The following is an 18,354-nucleotide window of genomic DNA, read 5'->3' as shown; positions in this document are numbered from 1 at the left end:
AATCAAACTGCAGACATATTCAAAGCAGATACTCCACCCGCTGGGGTACGTGAAAGTACAGGTATCCTACAAGGGTCAGACGAAAAGAATGCCGTTGTATATCCTAGAACATGGGGGACCCCCTCTTTTTGGGAGAGACTGGATTGCTCACTTTGGCATGCCAGACATCGCCATTAACCCCTGCAACACTGTGACCATCACATCAAGAGATAACGAGGGATGGGTGGAATCCCTGAAACAGCGATTCCCGCAAGTCTTTGATCACCATTTGGGAAAAATAAAGCACGACTGTGTGAGACTCAGGCTGAAACCCAATGCCCAGCCTAGGTTCTTCAAAGCTTGGACGGTACCTTTCGCACTCCGAGCAGGTGTGGAAGCTGAACTAAGCCGGCTGGAGGAACAAGGTGTCATCTCAAAGGTAGAGCACAGCGAGTGGGCATCACCAGTTGTACCAGTAAAGAAAGCGAATGGGGACTTACGCATTTGTGGCGATTTCCGCATGGCACTAAATTCTCAACTGGAGATAGACCAGTATCCCCTACCCAGAGTAGATGAAATTTTTGCCTCTCTTGCAGGAGGTCAAAAGTTCACCAAGCTTGATCTCAGGCAAGCTTATTTACAGTTTGAGGTCCACCCTTCGTCCCGCAAGTTTCTAACCATCAACACTCACAAGGGACTGTATGAATACAATCGGATGGTGTTTGGTGTAGCCTCCGCCCCAGCCATTTGGCAACGCAAAATGGATGAGATTTTGGCAGACATTCCTTTCACACAGTGCCTGTTAGATGACATGCTCATCACGGGCCTGACGGACCAGGAACACAAGCGTAACGTGGAGCTTGTGTTGGCCAGACTCCAAGAGCAGGGTCTAAAAGTGAACTTGGCGAAATGCCAATTCATGGTACCTAAATTGGAGTTTTGTGGCCACCTTGTGGATGCAGAGGGTATACACACCGCGGAAGCCAAAGTTGATGCTTTAGTAAAAGCTCCAGCCCCAACCAACGTCCAACAGCTGCGATCATACCTGGGCTTGCTGAACTATTACCACAAATTCCTGCCGGATCTAGCACACACTTTGTTTCCGTTGAACAAGCTTTTGGAGAAACACTCCAGATGGAACTGGTCGGCTGCATGCCAACGTGCTTTTGAAGTTTCTAAGCGAAAGCTGTTGGCGTCACGCATGCTCGTGCACTATGACCTCCAAAGGCCTCTCACCTTGGCTTGTGATGCCTCACCCTATGGTCTAGGAGCTGTCCTATCTCACGTTTTACCAGATGGGTCAGAGAAACCTGTGGCATTCGCCTCCAGGTCCTTGACAAAAGCAGAAAGCAATTACTCTCACATTGACAAAGAGGCTCTTGCGCTCATATGGGCAATTAAGAAGTTTCATCTTTACCTGTATGGTAGGGAATTCACCATACTGACTGATCATAAACCACTCCTTCAGATCTTTAGCCCTGACAAAGGCATCTCCCAGACGACTGCGGCCCGTCTTCAACGCTATGCCCTATTCTTGGGAGCATACAGCTACAAAATCCAGTATCGCAGCCATGATGCCAATGCGGACGCCATGTCCCGGCTGACATGGACATTAACAGACTCTTCTCCACCTGTCAAGAGTTGTCGTTACACCAGCCTGTCCTTTCTGTCTTCCGGGGAAGTAGCAGCCCATACAGCCAAGGATACCTTCCTTCAGACAATACTCTCCTGGGTACGGTACGGTTGGCCTGCAACTGTCACACAGGATTATGAACCTTACTTCCGTAGGCGTCTGGAATTAACTGTGGCTGGCAACTGTGTTTTATGGGGAGACCGAGTGATCGTTCCACAGACCCTCCGGAGACACATTCTGGACTTGCTACATACTGGTCATCCCGGGGGGCACACGTATGAAACAAAAGGCCCGAGGCTATGTGTGGTGGCCGAACCTCGACTCCGATATCACGACATATGTGAATGCGTGTGCTGCATGTGCACAAACTGCAAGAGACCCTCCTCGAGGGTGCGTCCAGCCCTGGACTTGGCCCACGGTCCCCTGGTTTCGCCTACACTTGGACTTTGCAGGCCCGATCAGAGGACACACCTTTTTGATCATTATTGATGCCCATTCAAAGTGGCCTGAGGTCATTCCTGTTACCCAGCCAACGACTAAGGCGACGATTTCCATACTGTTACATCTCGCTGCTACGTTTGGATACCCCAGAGAAATTGTCACAGACAACGGTGCACAATTTACAAGCCAGGAGTTTCAGTTTCCTGACTGCCCACAACATCAAACACAAGTTGACCGCACCTTACCACCCGGCTACAAATGGTCAAGCAGAAAGGTTTGTACAGACCTTCAAACGCTATTTCAAAGCTACTGTGGCTACAAGTAAACAACAGTCCATGTCACCCCAGCAGCTGGACTCCTTCCTTTCTGCTTACAGAACCACACCACATGCAACTACTGGGAAAACTCCAGCTGAACTTCTTTTGGGTCGGCAGCCATGGACTGTTTTGGATATGCTCCGCCCTCAAACGGTCCAGGAACATGTACGGCAGTCCCAAGACAAGAGGGTCGAACACGACGAGATTCCCCGGTTTACAGCCCAGCAAAAGGTATGGGCTCGAGCTTATGGCGCTTCCAACACTCGTTGGCTTCCTGCTATAGTCGCAGAGACTTTGGGACCCAAAATGTATCGGGTCTGCCTGGAAGATGGTTCCATTTGCAGAAGGCATGCGGACCAATTGCGTCCTCGTTCTCAGCTGCCCGAATCCCTGACATCGGCTGCACCTCCAGTGTCTCAAGGATCTGCTCCTACCGGATCAGGAGGCATTGAGACTGATGCTTGGGGAGACTCTGAACTTTTGAACTCAGCTCCAACAGAGCCCTCCAGCCCTGATCCAGAGGTCTGTTCACCCTCTGAGATAGGGGATCCCCTCTTGGCCCCGCCGGTGTCCATTCCGGCCAGCCCTGCTTCCTCCGGCCCCGAGGCCCTGGGTGTCCGTCCTCAAAGACACTGTCGCCCTCCTGACCAGTTTCAAATGCAAGAGCGGTTACGAGACTTTCGACGGGCCCACCGAAAGTGATGCGCTGCCATGTTCTCCCCGTAGCGTCCCTGGAAGTTGTTCTCACATCCGGACGCGGAAGAAGCCATGTAAATCTCCTGAGTTTGAGGACTGTATTGGACAATTATTAGTTACTGTTTTATGCCTGTTCTCGTTTTGTTGTGGTTTTTTTTTTTTTTGTTTTTTTTGTTTTTTTTAGGGATGGATGATGGAAGGTGTTATACCTGAAGGGTTTCACATGTACTGTCACTTTAAGGCTGGCTCCACCCAGGAGTGATGACAAGGGTCAAGGGGCAGAGTGGCCATCTTGGAGACACATGTAGAGATGTATTGATATGCAGAGCTGTCCTATAATGCATGCTGGAGTGTACAGAGAGTCCTGAATAAACAACCGTTGTTCCAGACCAGAGTCCTGTGTCTCTCACAACACAGAGAATATAACACAGTGGTTGATGAAGGGTGTAGAAGGGTGTCAGTGGTTGATGAAGGGTGTAGAAGGGTGTCAGTGACTGATGAAGGGTGTAGAAGGGTGTCAGTGACTGATGAAGGGTGTAGAAGGGTGTCAGTGGTTGGTGAAGGGTGTCAGTGGTTGGTGAAGGGTGTATAAGGGTGTAGAAGGGTGTCAGTGGCTGGTGATGGGTGTAGAAGGGTGTCAGTGGCTGGTGATGGGTGTAGAAGGGTGTCAGTGGTTGGTGAAGGGTGTAGAAGGGTGTCAGTGGTTGGTGAAGGGTGTAGAAGGGTGTCAGTGACTGATGAAGGGTGTCAGTGACTGATGAAGGGTGTAGAAGGGTGTCAGTGACTGATGAAGGGTGTAGAAGGGTGTCAGTGACTGATGAAGGGTGTAGAAGGGTGTCAGTGACTGATGAAGGGTGTAGAAGGGTGTCAGTGACTGATGATGGGTGTAGATGGGTGTCAGTGACTGATGATGGGTGTAGATGGGTGTCAGTGACTGATGAAGGGTGTAGAAGGGTGTCAGTGGTTGGTGATGGGTGTAGAAGGGTGTCAGTGGTTGGTGAAGGGTGTAGAACGGTGTCAGTGGTTGGTGATGGGTGTAGAAGAGTGTCAGTGAAGGGTGTAGAAGGGTGTCAGTGGTTGGTGAAGGGTGTAGAAGGGTGTCAGTGGTTGGTGAAGGGTGTAGAAGGGTGTCAGTGGTTGGTGAAGGGTGTAGAAGGGTGTCAGTGGTTGGTGAAGGGTGTAGAAGGGTGTCAGTGGTTGGTGAAGGGTGTAAAAGGGTGTCAGTGGTTGGTGAAGGGTGTAGAAGGGTGTCAGTGGTTGATGAAGGGTGTAGAAGGGTGTCAGTGGTTGATGAAGGGTGTAGAAGGGTGTCAGTGGTTGATGATGGGTGTAGAAGGGTGTCAGTGGTTGGTGAAGGGTGTAGATGGGTGTCAGTGGTTGGTGAAGGGTGTAGATGGGTGTCAGTGGTTGGTGAAGGGTGTAGAAGGGTGTTAGTGGTTGGTGAAGGGTGTAGAAGGGTGTCAGTGGCTGGTGATGGGTGTAGAAGGGTGTCAGTGGTTGGTGATGGGTGTAGAAGGGTGTCAGTGGTTGATGATGGGTGTAGAAGGGTGTCAGTGGTTGGTGATGGGTGTAGAAGGGTGTCAGTGGTTGGTGAAGGGTGTAGAAGGCTGTCAGTGGCTGATGAAGGGTGTAGAAGGGTGTCAGTGGTTGGTGATGGGTGTCAGTGGCTGATGAAGGGTGTAGAAGGGTGTCAGTGGTTGGTGATGGGTGTAGAAGGGTGTCAGTGGTTGATGATGGGTGTAGAAGGGTGTCAGTGGTTGATGATGGGTGTAGAAGGGTGTCAGTGGTTGATGATGGGTGTAGAAGGGTGTCAGTGGTTGATGATGGGTGTCAGTGGTTGGTGAAGGGTGTAGAAGGGTGTCAGTGGTTGATGAAGGGTGTAGAAGGGTGTCAGTGGTTGATGAAGGGTGTAGAAGGGTGTCAGTGGTTGATGAAGGGTGTAGAAGGGTGTCAGTGGTTGATGAAGGGTGTAGAAGGGTGTCAGTGACTGATGAAGGGTGTAGAAGGGTGTCAGTGGTTGGTGAAGGGTGTAGAAGGGTGTCAGTGGTTGATGAAGGGTGTAGAAGGGTGTCAGTGGTTGATGAAGGGTGATGAAGGGTGTAGAAGGGTGTCAGTGGTTGATGATGGGTGTAGAAGGGTGTCAGTGGTTGGTGAAGGGTGTAGATGGGTGTCAGTGGTTGATGAAGGGTGTAGAAGGGTGTCAGTGGTTGATGAAGGGTGTAGAAGGGTGTCAGTGGTTGATGAAGGGTGTAGAAGGGTGTCAGTGGTTGGTGAAGGGTGTAGAAGGGTGTCAGTGGTTGATGATGGGTGTAGAAGGGTGTCAGTGGTTGGTGAAGGGTGTAGAAGGGTGTCAGTGGCTGGTGAAGGGTGTAGAAGGGTGTCAGTGGTTGGTGAAGGGTGTCAGTGACTGATGAAGGGTGTAGAAGGGTGTCAGTGGTTGGTGAAGGGTGTAGAAGGGTGTCAGTGGCTGGTGAAGGGTGTAGAAGGGTGTCAGTGGCTGGTGAAGGGTGTAGAAGGGTGTCAGTGGCTGGTGAAGGGTGTAGAAGGGTGTCAGTGGTTGATGAAGGGTGTAGAAGGGTGTCAGTGGCTGATGAAGGGTGTAGAAGGGTGTCAGTGGCTGATGAAGGGTGTAGAAGGGTGTCAGTGGTTGATGAAGGGTGTAGAAGGGTGTCAGTGGCTGATGAAGGGTGTAGAAGGGTGTCAGTGGTTGGTGATGGGTGTAGAAGGGTGTCAGTGGTTGGTGATGGGTGTAGAAGGGTGTCAGTGGTTGGTGAAGGGTGTAGAAGGGTGTCAGTGGTTGGTGAAGGGTGTAGAAGGGTGTCAGTGGTTGGTGATGGGTGTAGAAGGGTGTAGAAGGGTGTCAGTGGTTGGTGAAGGGTGTAGAAGGGTGTCAGTGGTTGGTGAAGGGTGTAGAAGGGTGTCAGTGGTTGGTGATGGGTGTAGAAGGGTGTCAGTGGTTGGTGAAGGGTGTAGAAGGGTGTCAGTGGTTGGTGAAGGGTGTAGAAGGGTGTCAGTGGTTGGTGATGGGTGTAGAAGGGTGTCAGTGGTTGATGAAGGGTGTAGAAGGGTGTCAGTGGTTGGTGATGGGTGTAGAAGGGTGTCAGTGGTTGGTGATGGGTGTCAGTGGGTGGTGATGGGTGTAGAAGGGTGTCAGTGGTTGGTGAAGGGTGTAGAAGGGTGTCAGTGGGTGGTGATGGGTGTAGAAGGGTGTCAGTGGTTGGTGATGGGTGTCAGTGGGTGGTGATGGGTGTAGATGGGTGTCAGTGGTTGGTGATGGGTGTCAGTGGGTGGTGATGGGTGTAGATGGGTGTCAGTGGTTGGTGATGGGTGTCAGTGGGTGGTGATGGGTGTAGATGGGTGTCAGTGGTTGGTGATGGGTGTCAGTGGGTGGTGATGGGTGTAGATGGGTGTCAGTGGTTGGTGATGGGTGTCAGTGGGTGGTGATGGGTGTAGAAGGGTGTCAGTGGTTGGTGATGGGTGTCAGTGGTTGGTGATGGGTGTCAGTGGTTGGTGATGGGTGTCAGTGGTTGGTGATGGGTGTAGAAGGGTGTCAGTGACTGATGAAGGGTGTAGATGGGTGTCAGTGGTTGGTGATGGGTGTAGAAGGGTGTCAGTGGTTGGTGAAGGGTGTCAGTGGGTGGTGATGGGTGTAGAAGGGTGTCAGTGGTTGGTGATGGGTGTAGAAGTGTGTCAGTGACTGATGAAGGGTGTAGATGGGTGTCAGTGACTGATGAAGGGTGTAGAAGGGTGTCAGTGACTGATGAAGGGTGTAGATGGGTGTCAGTGACTGATGAAGGGTGTAGAAGGGTGTCAGTGGGTGGTGATGGGTGTAGATGGGTGTCAGTGGTTGGTGATGGGTGTCAGTGGGTGGTGATGGGTGTAGATGGGTGTCAGTGGTTGGTGATGGGTGTCAGTGGGTGGTGATGGGTGTAGATGGGTGTCAGTGGTTGGTGATGGGTGTCAGTGGGTGGTGATGGGTGTAGAAGGGTGTCAGTGGTTGGTGATGGGTGTAGAAGGGTGTCAGTGGGTGGTGATGGGTGTAGAAGGGTGTCAGTGGTTGGTGATGGGTGTCAGTGGTTGGTGATGGGTGTCAGTGGTTGGTGATGGGTGTCAGTGGTTGGTGATGGGTGTCAGTGGTTGGTGATGGGTGTCAGTGGTTGGTGATGGGTGTCAGTGGTTGGTGATGGGTGTAGAAGGGTGTCAGTGACTGATGAAGGGTGTAGATGGGTGTCAGTGGTTGGTGATGGGTGTAGAAGGGTGTCAGTGGTTGGTGAAGGGTGTCAGTGGGTGGTGATGGGTGTAGAAGGGTGTCAGTGGTTGGTGATGGGTGTAGAAGGGTGTCAGTGGTTGGTGATGGGTGTAGAAGGGTGTCAGTGGTTGGTGAAGGGTGTCAGTGGTTGGTGAAGGGTGTAGAAGGGTGTCAGTGGTTGGTGATGGGTGTAGAAGGGTGTCAGTGGTTGGTGATGGGTGTAGAAGGGTGTCAGTGGTTGGTGATGGGTGTAGAAGGGTGTCAGTGGTTGGTGAAGGGTGTCAGTGGGTGGTGATGGGTGTAGAAGGGTGTCAGTGGTTGGTGATGGGTGTAGAAGGGTGTCAGTGGTTGGTGAAGGGTGTCAGTGGTTGGTGAAGGGTGTAGAAGGGTGTCAGTGGTTGGTGATGGGTGTAGAAGGGTGTCAGTGGTTGGTGATGGGTGTAGAAGGGTGTCAGTGACTGATGAAGGGTGTAGATGGGTGTCAGTGGTTGGTGATGGGTGTCAGTTATGATGGGTGCAGTCGGTGATGGGTGTCAGTGGGTGGTGATGGGTGTAGAAGGGTGTCAGTGGTTGGTGATGGGTGTAGAAGGGTGTCAGTGGGTGGTGATGGGTGTAGAAGGGTGTCAGTGGTTGGTGATGGGTGTCAGTGGTTGGTGATGGGTGTCAGTGGTTGGTGATGGGTGTCAGTGGTTGGTGATGGGTGTCAGTGGTTGGTGATGGGTGTCAGTGGTTGGTGATGGGTGTAGAAGGGTGTCAGTGACTGATGAAGGGTGTAGATGGGTGTCAGTGGTTGGTGATGGGTGTAGAAGGGTGTCAGTGGTTGGTGAAGGGTGTCAGTGGGTGGTGATGGGTGTAGAAGGGTGTCAGTGGTTGGTGATGGGTGTAGAAGGGTGTCAGTGGTTGGTGATGGGTGTAGAAGGGTGTCAGTGGTTGGTGAAGGGTGTCAGTGGTTGGTGAAGGGTGTAGAAGGGTGTCAGTGGTTGGTGATGGGTGTAGAAGGGTGTCAGTGGTTGGTGATGGGTGTAGAAGGGTGTCAGTGGTTGGTGATGGGTGTAGAAGGGTGTCAGTGGTTGGTGAAGGGTGTCAGTGGGTGGTGATGGGTGTAGAAGGGTGTCAGTGGTTGGTGATGGGTGTAGAAGGGTGTCAGTGGTTGGTGAAGGGTGTCAGTGGTTGGTGAAGGGTGTAGAAGGGTGTCAGTGGTTGGTGATGGGTGTAGAAGGGTGTCAGTGGTTGGTGATGGGTGTAGAAGGGTGTCAGTGACTGATGAAGGGTGTAGATGGGTGTCAGTGGTTGGTGATGGGTGTCAGTTATGATGGGTGCAGTCGGTGATGGGTGTCAGTGGGTGGTGATGGGTGTAGAAGGGTGTCAGTGGTTGGTGATGGGTGTCAGTGGGTGGTGATGGGTGTAGAAGGGTGTCAGTGGTTGGTGAAGGGTGTCAGTGGTTGATGATGGGTGTAGAAGTGTGTCAGTGACTGATGAAGGGTGTAGATGGGTGTCAGTGGTTGGTGATGGGTGTCAGTTATGATGGGTGCAGTCGGTGATGGGTGTCAGTGGGTGGTGATGGGTGTAGAAGGGTGTCAGTGGTTGGTGATGGGTGTCAGTGGGTGGTGATGGGTGTAGAAGGGTGTCAGTGGTTGGTGAAGGGTGTCAGTGGTTGATGATGGGTGTAGAAGGGTGTCAGTGGTTGGTGATGGGTGTCAGTTATGATGGGTGCAGTCGGTGATGGGTGTCAGTGGGTGTGGCTATGTGGGTGTACATATCTCGCCCCCTCACCTTGGAGTACTCCTGTGCCAGTTTCTGGTACTTTCCCTGCAGCTCCCCGCTGGCCATGCTGGTGGCAGGGTGGGTGGGTCGGTCAGTGTACCGGGCCGGTAGCGGAGGTAACGATCAGGTGATAGCGAAGTCCGGACTCCCCCCTCTATCATCCCTCCCCCTCGCCGCTCCGGGTTACCATCCCCCTCCTCCGGTAATGGATGAACGGGCACACAGCAAGGACCGGAAGTCGCCCAGCAAAACACTTCCCTGCTGCCTCCGGACCACGCCTACGGCCGTCACTCTCAGCCAATGGATGGTTTGGGCGTGGCTCTCCAATGACAGCGGCGCGATATAGAGGCTTGTCAAAGGAGAGCTGTGAATGGCTGGATGAGCTCACACGCTGATTTCTGATTGGCTGTTGGTTTGATGGTGTGCTCAGAGCATCTCAGAGTCCGCTGGATGGTGGTGCTCAGGTCTGCTTTGGCATCTTCCTAAACACAGACACTGATCACCTTGAATAATCTTATAGCAGTTTTAGTAGAGATGTGTAGGGAGGTGATCTGACCTGTGTCCCATTGGGGAGATTTCCCTTCACTTCCTGTTTCATAGTTAAAACAGGAAGCGAGAAGAAATCCCTCCAGAGTAAGAGAATGCCTGAACTAGTGACCCCTTTGTAAGACTTCCCTTTTATTTTTGTTCTGGTGTACAGTGGCGGCTGGTGCTCAAAATTTTTTTTTTGGGGGGGGGGGGGGCGCAAACAGAAAAATGTAATAGGCATTGCTTTGTGGCAAAAAAACGCTGTAAAAAAATTGCGTGACTTTGAGGTCGCAAAAGTGTGAAAGGGGCCTTCAGTAATTAAGGTATAGTGTGCCCCCTTTCAATGCAGAGAGACCAGCTTCCCCCCTTTCAATGCAGAGTGACCAGCGTGCCCCCTATTGATGCACAGTGACCGGCGTGCCCCCTTTCAATGCAGAGACCAGCATGTCATTCCCCCCCAATGCAAAGATCAGCATACATGCCCCCAATGCAGAGACCAGCATACTTGCCCCCAATGCAGAGACCAGCATACATGCCCCCAATGTAGTGACCAGCAAACATGCCCCCAATGCAGAGACCAGCATACATTCCCCCAATGCAGTGACCAGCATACATGCCCCCAATGCAGTGACCAGCATACATTCCCCCAATGTAGTGACCAGCATACATTCCCCCAATGTAGTGACCAGCATACATGCCCCCAATGCAGTGACCAGCATACATTCCCCCAATGTAGTGACCAGCATACATTCCCCCAATGTAGTGACCAGCATACATTCCCCCAATGCAGTGACCAGCATACATGCCCCCAATGCAGTGACCAGCATACATGCCCCCAATGCAGAGACCAGCATACATGCCCCCAATGTAGTGACCAGCATACATGCCCCCAATGTAGTGACCAGCATACATTCCCCCAATGCAGAGATCAGCGTGCGTGTCCCCTTACTTACCTGGAGCAGCAGCGGCGGCGATCGGCTTCTCCTCAGTCCCCCGAACGGCGGCTTCTCCTCGGTCCCATTCGCTATTGTCACACAATGGGTGAGCTCGGAATGCACTGCTCTGCGCCCCGGGTCCACCCTTTGCATCGCCCTATTAGAGCCTCTGGCTCTAATCAAGTGATGCAAAAAAAAAAGAAATCCCCATTGAACTCCATGCAGATTAGGGGGCCGGACGCATGGATGGGGGGGCGGCGCCCCTGCACCCCTAATGAACCGGCCGCCACTGCTGGTGACAGCCCTAAATTTGGGTTTTTCTTTAACTTTCTCTGTGATAATGATCACTAGGACACATAGATAGGGTGAATCTCCCTAATGGGGACACAGACAGCAGTAAAACTGACAGGTGTTCTAACCCCTCTCCACTTTATCCAAAACCCAAAAAAGTTTTGACTTAAGTTAAGCTTTACCGCTTCCAGCCAGTCCCACGCATATATACTGGGGTAGGATGGCCCTTCGGTGCATAATCAGGAACTTGTGTGTAAAATTCATTTCCTGACCTTGGGGACGCGCGTGCACGCTGCCAGCAACCAGCTCCAACACACCCTAGGGATACATTTAACCCTTTGATCGCCCCTGATGTTAACCCCTTCTCTGCTAGTCTCATTATTACACTGACAGTGCATATGTATAGCACTGATCACTGTATTGGTGTCACTGGTCCCCAGAAAAATGTCAGTTAAATGTCCGATTTGTCCAACACAATGTCGCAGTCCCACTATAAGAGGCTGATCGCTGCCAGTACTAGGAAAAGAAATAAATAAATAAAAATTCCATAAAGATATCCCCTCGTTTTTAGACACAATATCTTTTGCGCAAACCAACCAATATGCGCTTATTGGGATTTTTGTTTACCAAAATCATGTAGCAGAATACATATTGGCCTAGATTAATGAAGAAATTCGATTTTATTCCCATATTTTTTTTCTTTTTGGATATGTTTTATAGCAGAATGTAAAAAATATTGTTTTTTTTTTAGGACTGTCGCTCTTTTTTGTTTATAGCGCAAAAAAAAAAAAAATTTGACTTTTTCAAGGGACTTTTTCAAGCATACCCTTGGAAAAGTCAAGAGGTGTGTGACGCAACGTGTCGGGAGGAGCCGGGTGACGTCACTTCCTGGTCTACGGCCGTGACCGAAAGTTGTTCTTTTATGTGTGTCCCGCGATCCGTGGCAGAGCTACATCGTGTATTTATATGTGAGTTACTATATATTTTTAACCACTTTACCCCCGCTCACTGTGCCTCTACTGCGGCACAGTGGCTCGTTCCCATCCAGCGACGTAGACCTGGAGGCTCGCTCCCGCTGTATTCAGACACAGCGGGATTTGGGCCAGGGGAGGAGTAGCGGCGATCGCCACTGCTCTTCCCCGATCGTCTGGGAATCGTGTTTGGAGATCCGCCCGCTTGTGTAAACAAAACGGGCGGATCTCCTAAGTGACAGACAGTGACAGATTGCAGCGTTCAGCATAGCTGAACATGCGATCTGTCCCTGTGTCACTCAGTCACCTCCCCCCACACATGTCAGTAGGCACCAGGCATACATTAACCCCTCCCTCTCCAATAAAATTAACCCCTTCACTGCCAGTGTCATTTTTACAGTAACAGTACATATGTATAGCACTGATTACTGTAGTAATGTCACTGGTACCCCCAAAAGTGTCAAAAATGTCAGTCAAGGGTCCGATCTGTCCGCCGCAATGTCGCAGTCCCGCAAAAAAATCGCAGATCGCCGCCATTACTCGTTAAAAAAAAAAACACCAAAAATGACAGAAATCTTTCCCTTAGTTAGTAAACGCAATAACTTTTGCGCAAACCAATCAAAATACGCTTATTTTGATTTTTTTACCAAACATATGTAGCAGAAAACAAATTGGCCAAAAATGTAAAAAAAATTAGATTTTTACATTTTTTTGGGGGGGAATTTCATATAAAAAAATGTGAAAAATATTATTTTTTAAAAATTTACGCTCTTTTTTTGTTTATAGCGCAAAAAGTAAAAATCACACAGGTGATCAAATACCACCAAAAGAAAGCTCTGTTTGTGGGAAAAAAAAGGACGTAAATTTCGTTTGGATACAGCGTTGCACGACCGCGCAATTGTCAGTTAAATTCGCACAGTGCCGAATCGCAAAAAGTGGCCTGGATGCAAGACAGCAAAATCCTCCGGTGGTAAAGTGGTTAAATAAATATTTTAAATTACTGCACCGTGAGCCCCCTTCTTGTTGTTACATCTATGTGAGGGAGAGTGACGAGTGGAACCTGTCTGGACTGATCTACACCATTCGTTTCCCTTGGGCTACCTGATTGAGGCTTCTCAGGAGACATATGCCTCGTTTCCACTGAGTGGTACGGTACGGTTCGGTTCAGTACGGTACGGTTCGGTACGGTACACATTGCGTTTCCACTGCCAATAGTACCCTTTTCATGATAGGCGTGGTGTAGCTGGTCACAGCAGGAAAGCTGTGATAGACGATTCTCTGTCAACCAATCAAAGTTCTGCAGAGTGTAGCTCCACCCAGTTGGTACGGGTCTAATGTGCTTGGTACCCCAACGAAAGGGTACCAAAAAGTGGTACGGTACGGTTCGGAATTAGGGTACCATTCATAATGGAAACGGCATAAATAGCGTACCGTACCGAACCGAACCGTACCAGAAAGCTCAGTGGAAACGCGCCAATAGTCTCCATACTATGCTTCATACCATTCACTTTAAGGTGAGCGGCCATTCTTTACAGTGTTTGGATTCACTGTGGGTATCGGTCACATCGGTGATATTATTGGAATTGAGTGCACATCACGCCACTCACGTCACTATCATGAGCTGCTGTTTTTTTGCATCGTTTTGCACAAAAAGTTTTGAAGATCGACTTTTTATTATAGCATCACTATTCATCTGTTATCCTTTTTGCACTTTAATCGCAATACAAATTATTATATCTTTTTAGATTCATTTAGGAGCACATTATTGTATTTATTGCATTTAGCTCATTATTTATTCATCCTTTTGCACTTTTGCACATATGGTTATATAGAATCTTTTTGCTGTTAAACATTATTTGCACATTTATTGGTACACGGATCTTTATATTACATTCACCAGCACCTTTATATATATATTTGATGTTATTTCATGTGATTTTATATGTCATTTATTATTTTCACATTTGATGGACATCATTTGATATATACATTTATTTGTGGCATTTATATAAAATTTAGCGCTGATTTGTTCATTTATACATAGAGGTGATCAAATACCACCAAAAGAAATTTCTATTTGTAGGGGTAAAAAAAAAAGGACATACATTTTATTTGAGTACAATGTCACACAACTGCGTAATTGTCGGGTAAAGTATTACAGTGCCGTATCGCAAAAAATGGCCGGGTCATGAAGGGGGGTAAATCTTCCAGAGCTGAAAAGGTTAATGTCCAATTAAATAAAAATTAAAAAGGTTGTCATTCACCCTCTACAGCTCTGTCCTCCTCTATCCTGCACTGCTGGATCCCTCCTGGGTTGAATGATGCTCAGTGTCATTCACCCACTTCCTGTGAGCCTAGGACGTTATGGACACACCCCCTGGGCATCCCTCGTCACACCAGGCAGGGCTCACAGGAGAATGCTGAGGAGAAGAGCGCTACACGAGAGCTATGCTTTGCAGAATAAGGACCTCTCACCACTACTGCAGAGGATGAGGACATCAGCCACAAGACGTCTGAAAATATAAGATGTTGGTACGGGGACATAGGAATTCGGCAGCAGTCAGGTTATACTGCCTCTTGTGCTGTGGAGGTTTGAACACTAGCAAACAGTAAAGTTGTAAGCTAAACCCTCCTCTACCCAACAAATTTGGGGGGACAACAAAAAGGGGTGAGACCGGAGTGGCCCAATGGACTAAAAAAGACTTCACAGTGAGTTCAAAAATCTTATTTTCTTCATTGTCTATTGAGGGACAGAGAGATTTAGAAATAGTCATGATGTCCAAAAGCCATCCAGCTGAGGCGTGGGCAGTGTAAATTTTGTCAACAAAATTAACACTGTTTTAGTCGACTAAAATACAACTAAAACAATTCAGATGACAGAAATACAACTGTGATGGGAGCCCGTGGAACCCAGTTTACCTTCGAGAGCTCTGGAAACCCATTTTCCAGCTTCCCCAACCCCTCTCATGTGTAAGTCATCCTGTGTCTATTAGGGGCACAGGGTGACCAAGAAAATGATGGACAACTACTTAACGGACACTGAGAATATAGTTTGGATTACTTCAAATGGGACAGTAATATTTATCAACAATATCCCTCAAGAAATATATGTTGATTTAATCCCACTTTACACTGTGGGACCTATAGCCTGTGTCCATGAAGTCTGTGACTCCTAAAAAATCAAAGCATTGTCTGTGTATTAGGGTGTGATGTGTTTACACTTATAATAATGTGTATTGTACTTCATGAGCTCGATGATGGCAAGTCTGCTAGTTAATTAGCTCAAGTTAATTAAATCACTGTCATCTATTAGTTGCTAGTGGGAAAGTAGAATACTGTTTGTGTTGGTTATTCCTTAGATATGTTAATTATATTTCTGTATACAATTTCATCTGCATATGATAATGTAATCAGTCGCCTGACCTGGTGGGGTATATATTTGGTGTGAGTTTGTTCAATAAATGTTCCAGAACTTATACAAGCTATTCTCAGCTAGTTTTGTATGGGATATCTGATATCTATGTTCAAGACTGAAGGAAGCTGTATTCTGACGGAAGCACACAAGCGTATTGTGGGTCGCAGTTCTGTTACAACAACTAAAATGGCATATTAGTCAAAAAGACTAAAACTATATCAACATTTGATGTTAAAATTAAAACTGCACTACCACATAAGAATAGGTAGGAGGGATCTACTAAGCTGTTTAACGGAAAAAAAAAAACATAAGAGAAAAGAAAAAGGCTTTTCCTATTTTTTATCCTAATATTTAATATTGGTAATACATTCAGGTAATATGTGCAATGGCATTAGAGTCAATAGAGTTTACAGTTTTTTGCACTTACCCTATATTGCCCAAAAAAAATTGGGTTGGGTCTCCCGGTAGGACAGGAGAGCCTGAGAGAGCCGGGGAAGGTGGCGGGAGGGGGGGGATGTCCCTTCCCCCTGTTTGTAATAGCAATCAAGTGGCTAGTTAGCCACTCCAATTGCTTTTACAAAAGAGATGGCTATCGGCTCTAAAAAACATTGTTTCATTTCGTACATCACGGGACACAGAGCCATAAATCATAATATATGGGTTTTATAGCCACCTTTAGGTGAAGGACACTGGCAACCAACTAACCAACTAACTAGAGAATCCATAGAAAGAAAGATGGTTGTGCTAGCATACACACTATAAATTATTATTATTATTATTATAGTGTATGCTAGCACAACCATCTTTCTTTCTATGGATTCTCTAGTTAGTTAGTCACCCTAATCTTTTAGTTTAGCAGCTTTAATGATAGCTATTGTCTATTTATGTTATATATATATTTTTCAGATTTTAATCTTTTTCTCAGCCATGTACAGTAAGTTTATTTCTTCCTCATTCATGCTGCCGCATTTTTATTTAATTTACTAATTTGTTCAGCTTTAGGGCTCTTTCACACGGGCGTTCCGATCAGATGCGCCTGTCAGTTTTTTAGGCGGATCTGATCGGATGCCCCATTCAGCCCTATGGAGCAGCAGATGTCAGCGGTGACATGTCCGCTGACACCCGCTGCCATCCGCATCCGATCCTGTCCGTGAAATCCGGAAGGATGGAAACCCTATTTTCCATCCATCCTGGGGATCGGATCGGATGGGATCAGATGAGAGCAGACAGGCGGATCGCTCTCATCCGATTCCCCATAGAGAGCAGCGGGGTTCTGACACCTCCGTCTCCACACTGTGTGCGAAGACGGAGCTGTCATCCGCTGGCTCAGCAGGGATCGGCAGATCGATCCCTGCTGAGCCGAGCACGGTCCGCAACGGAATGCGGACCGTGTGAAAAAGGCCTTAGTCAGACACATCTGGCAAATGGCTACCTACTGATAGTTTAGATTCACATGCAGATTGTTCTGATTTATTGTTTTAAACTTTTTAAATCTTTTTATACTACATATTGTTCACACAGAGCACCTGACCTGGGCTGTTTAGTCCCGGTTCACACTTGTGCAATGCGGAAAGGCTGCGAATTCTCAGCCTGTTCCCGCATCGTAAATGCACATCTGGCAGTTCACACTGAGATCTGTTTATGTATGTGTGCATGCAAGCAAGAGTGTATTTGTGTGTGTGTGTATGTATGTATGTATATGTGTGTGTATATGTGTGTGTGTATATATATATATATATATATATATATATATATATATATATTGTGAGGGATTAGCTCGGTGGTAGGCGTATGGGTGACCCCTTTGGGGGTGCGTTTTCACAGAGATAGCCGATTAGAGGTTGAAAAACAAGACTGATTTATTCATGCAATTTACTTAACACAATTGCAAGCATCAAAACAGCCAAAATAAAATAAAAGACAAAATAAATCCTTGCCTCTGTGGGCGGCTACCTTCTCACGCTGGAACCTACCTAAGAAGTCTTTCCAACCTACTGTTGGGCCGACACTGCTGATCCTACAGCAGACACTCAAATGTCCATTTGTTTGCTTTTCACACAGCACAAACATTGTCCATTGAACATGTCCCTTTGTTTTCTTTCACACAGCACATGTTCATTTATAACAGGATCCTTTACTCTTCAGATTCTTCACATGGAACACAGTTCATTTAACAGGTCCCTTTACTCTTCACACTCTTCACATGGAACACTTCTCTTCACACTCTTCACATGGAACACTTTGTCTTCTCACCTTTGAGACGTCTTCACTCGTGGTTACCCTCCTTAGCTTCACATCGCTTTAGGGGGTCTTCTCCCATGCTCACCAGCTTGTCGGGAGGCACACATCCGACTGTCCCCCTCTCCCAGCCCACACGGCGACAGGCGGCAGCAGTCCTTCTCCCATGCCCACACGGCGTCGGGAGGTACACGTATGTCTGTCCTCCTCTCCCAGCCTACACGGCGACAGGAGGCAGCACTCAATAGATTTTCTCTGGACAAATTATAGAGTCCTTGATCTCCTCATTCTGAACAGCTGAATGGTTTTCAACTTCCTGCTGGCTCTCTCTGCAGCCAACACCCTATAGTATCAGTGAACTTTCAAAGCAGGTGGGAATGTGTCTCCTCTCAGTGACTACATTCCCAGATTTACCTGACTTCCTGTCACATACCCCCCCCTCTTGTTTCAACCCTAGGGTTGGGACACATATTTCCAGGCACGCATGTGTCAGGCACTGCTGACTCACTGATAAGCCTCCTATTATCCTCAAGCTTCCGGATGAAACTGTTTTGTCATCTTCATTGACAGATTTCTCATAAATGCCACACAGTTTGTCTCTCATCTCATATACACATTCTTCAACTGCATTTTTGGCATCATTTTGCTCCTTCTCGTTTCTGTCATCTTCATTGACAGCTTTCTCATAAATGTCAGACAGCTTGTCTCTCATAACCGTCTGTCCAATCCACCATGGAGGACCGTGATCCATAGGCAACTCAATTGGGCTAGTCTTAATGTCTTCAACATTCTTAAGACGCCTCTCTCTGCAATCCATAAATGTTTTCCACAAAACTTTGAGAACCTTTGCTTCACTAAGCTTTGTTCCAAGTAGGGACTCTTGACATCCCTCTGTGA

The 18,354-nt window shown here is 48.1% G+C and overlaps 1 protein-coding gene across 1 annotated transcript in view; it reads right to left on the bottom strand.

The window, feature by feature from the left end:
* Positions 1-9,285, bottom strand: part of PPP1R21 (protein phosphatase 1 regulatory subunit 21) — a 247,552-nt gene extending 238,267 nt beyond the window's left edge. The window contains exon 1 of the mRNA XM_082252349.1: positions 9,089-9,285. Within this exon, the coding sequence (XP_082108475.1) occupies positions 9,089-9,145 (57 nt within the window). The 5' untranslated portion in view covers positions 9,146-9,285. The remainder of the gene's footprint in view (positions 1-9,088) is intronic.
* Between the last annotated feature and the right edge of the window lie 9,069 nt (positions 9,286-18,354).

Source organism: Pelophylax lessonae (assembly GCF_965119305.1).
Source record: "Pelophylax lessonae genome assembly, chromosome: 3".
In the NCBI taxonomy this organism is placed as follows: domain Eukaryota; kingdom Metazoa; phylum Chordata; class Amphibia; order Anura; family Ranidae; genus Pelophylax; species Pelophylax lessonae.
The sequence above is the reverse complement of the archived record's forward strand: the minus strand, read 5'-3'. Positions and strand labels throughout refer to the sequence as shown.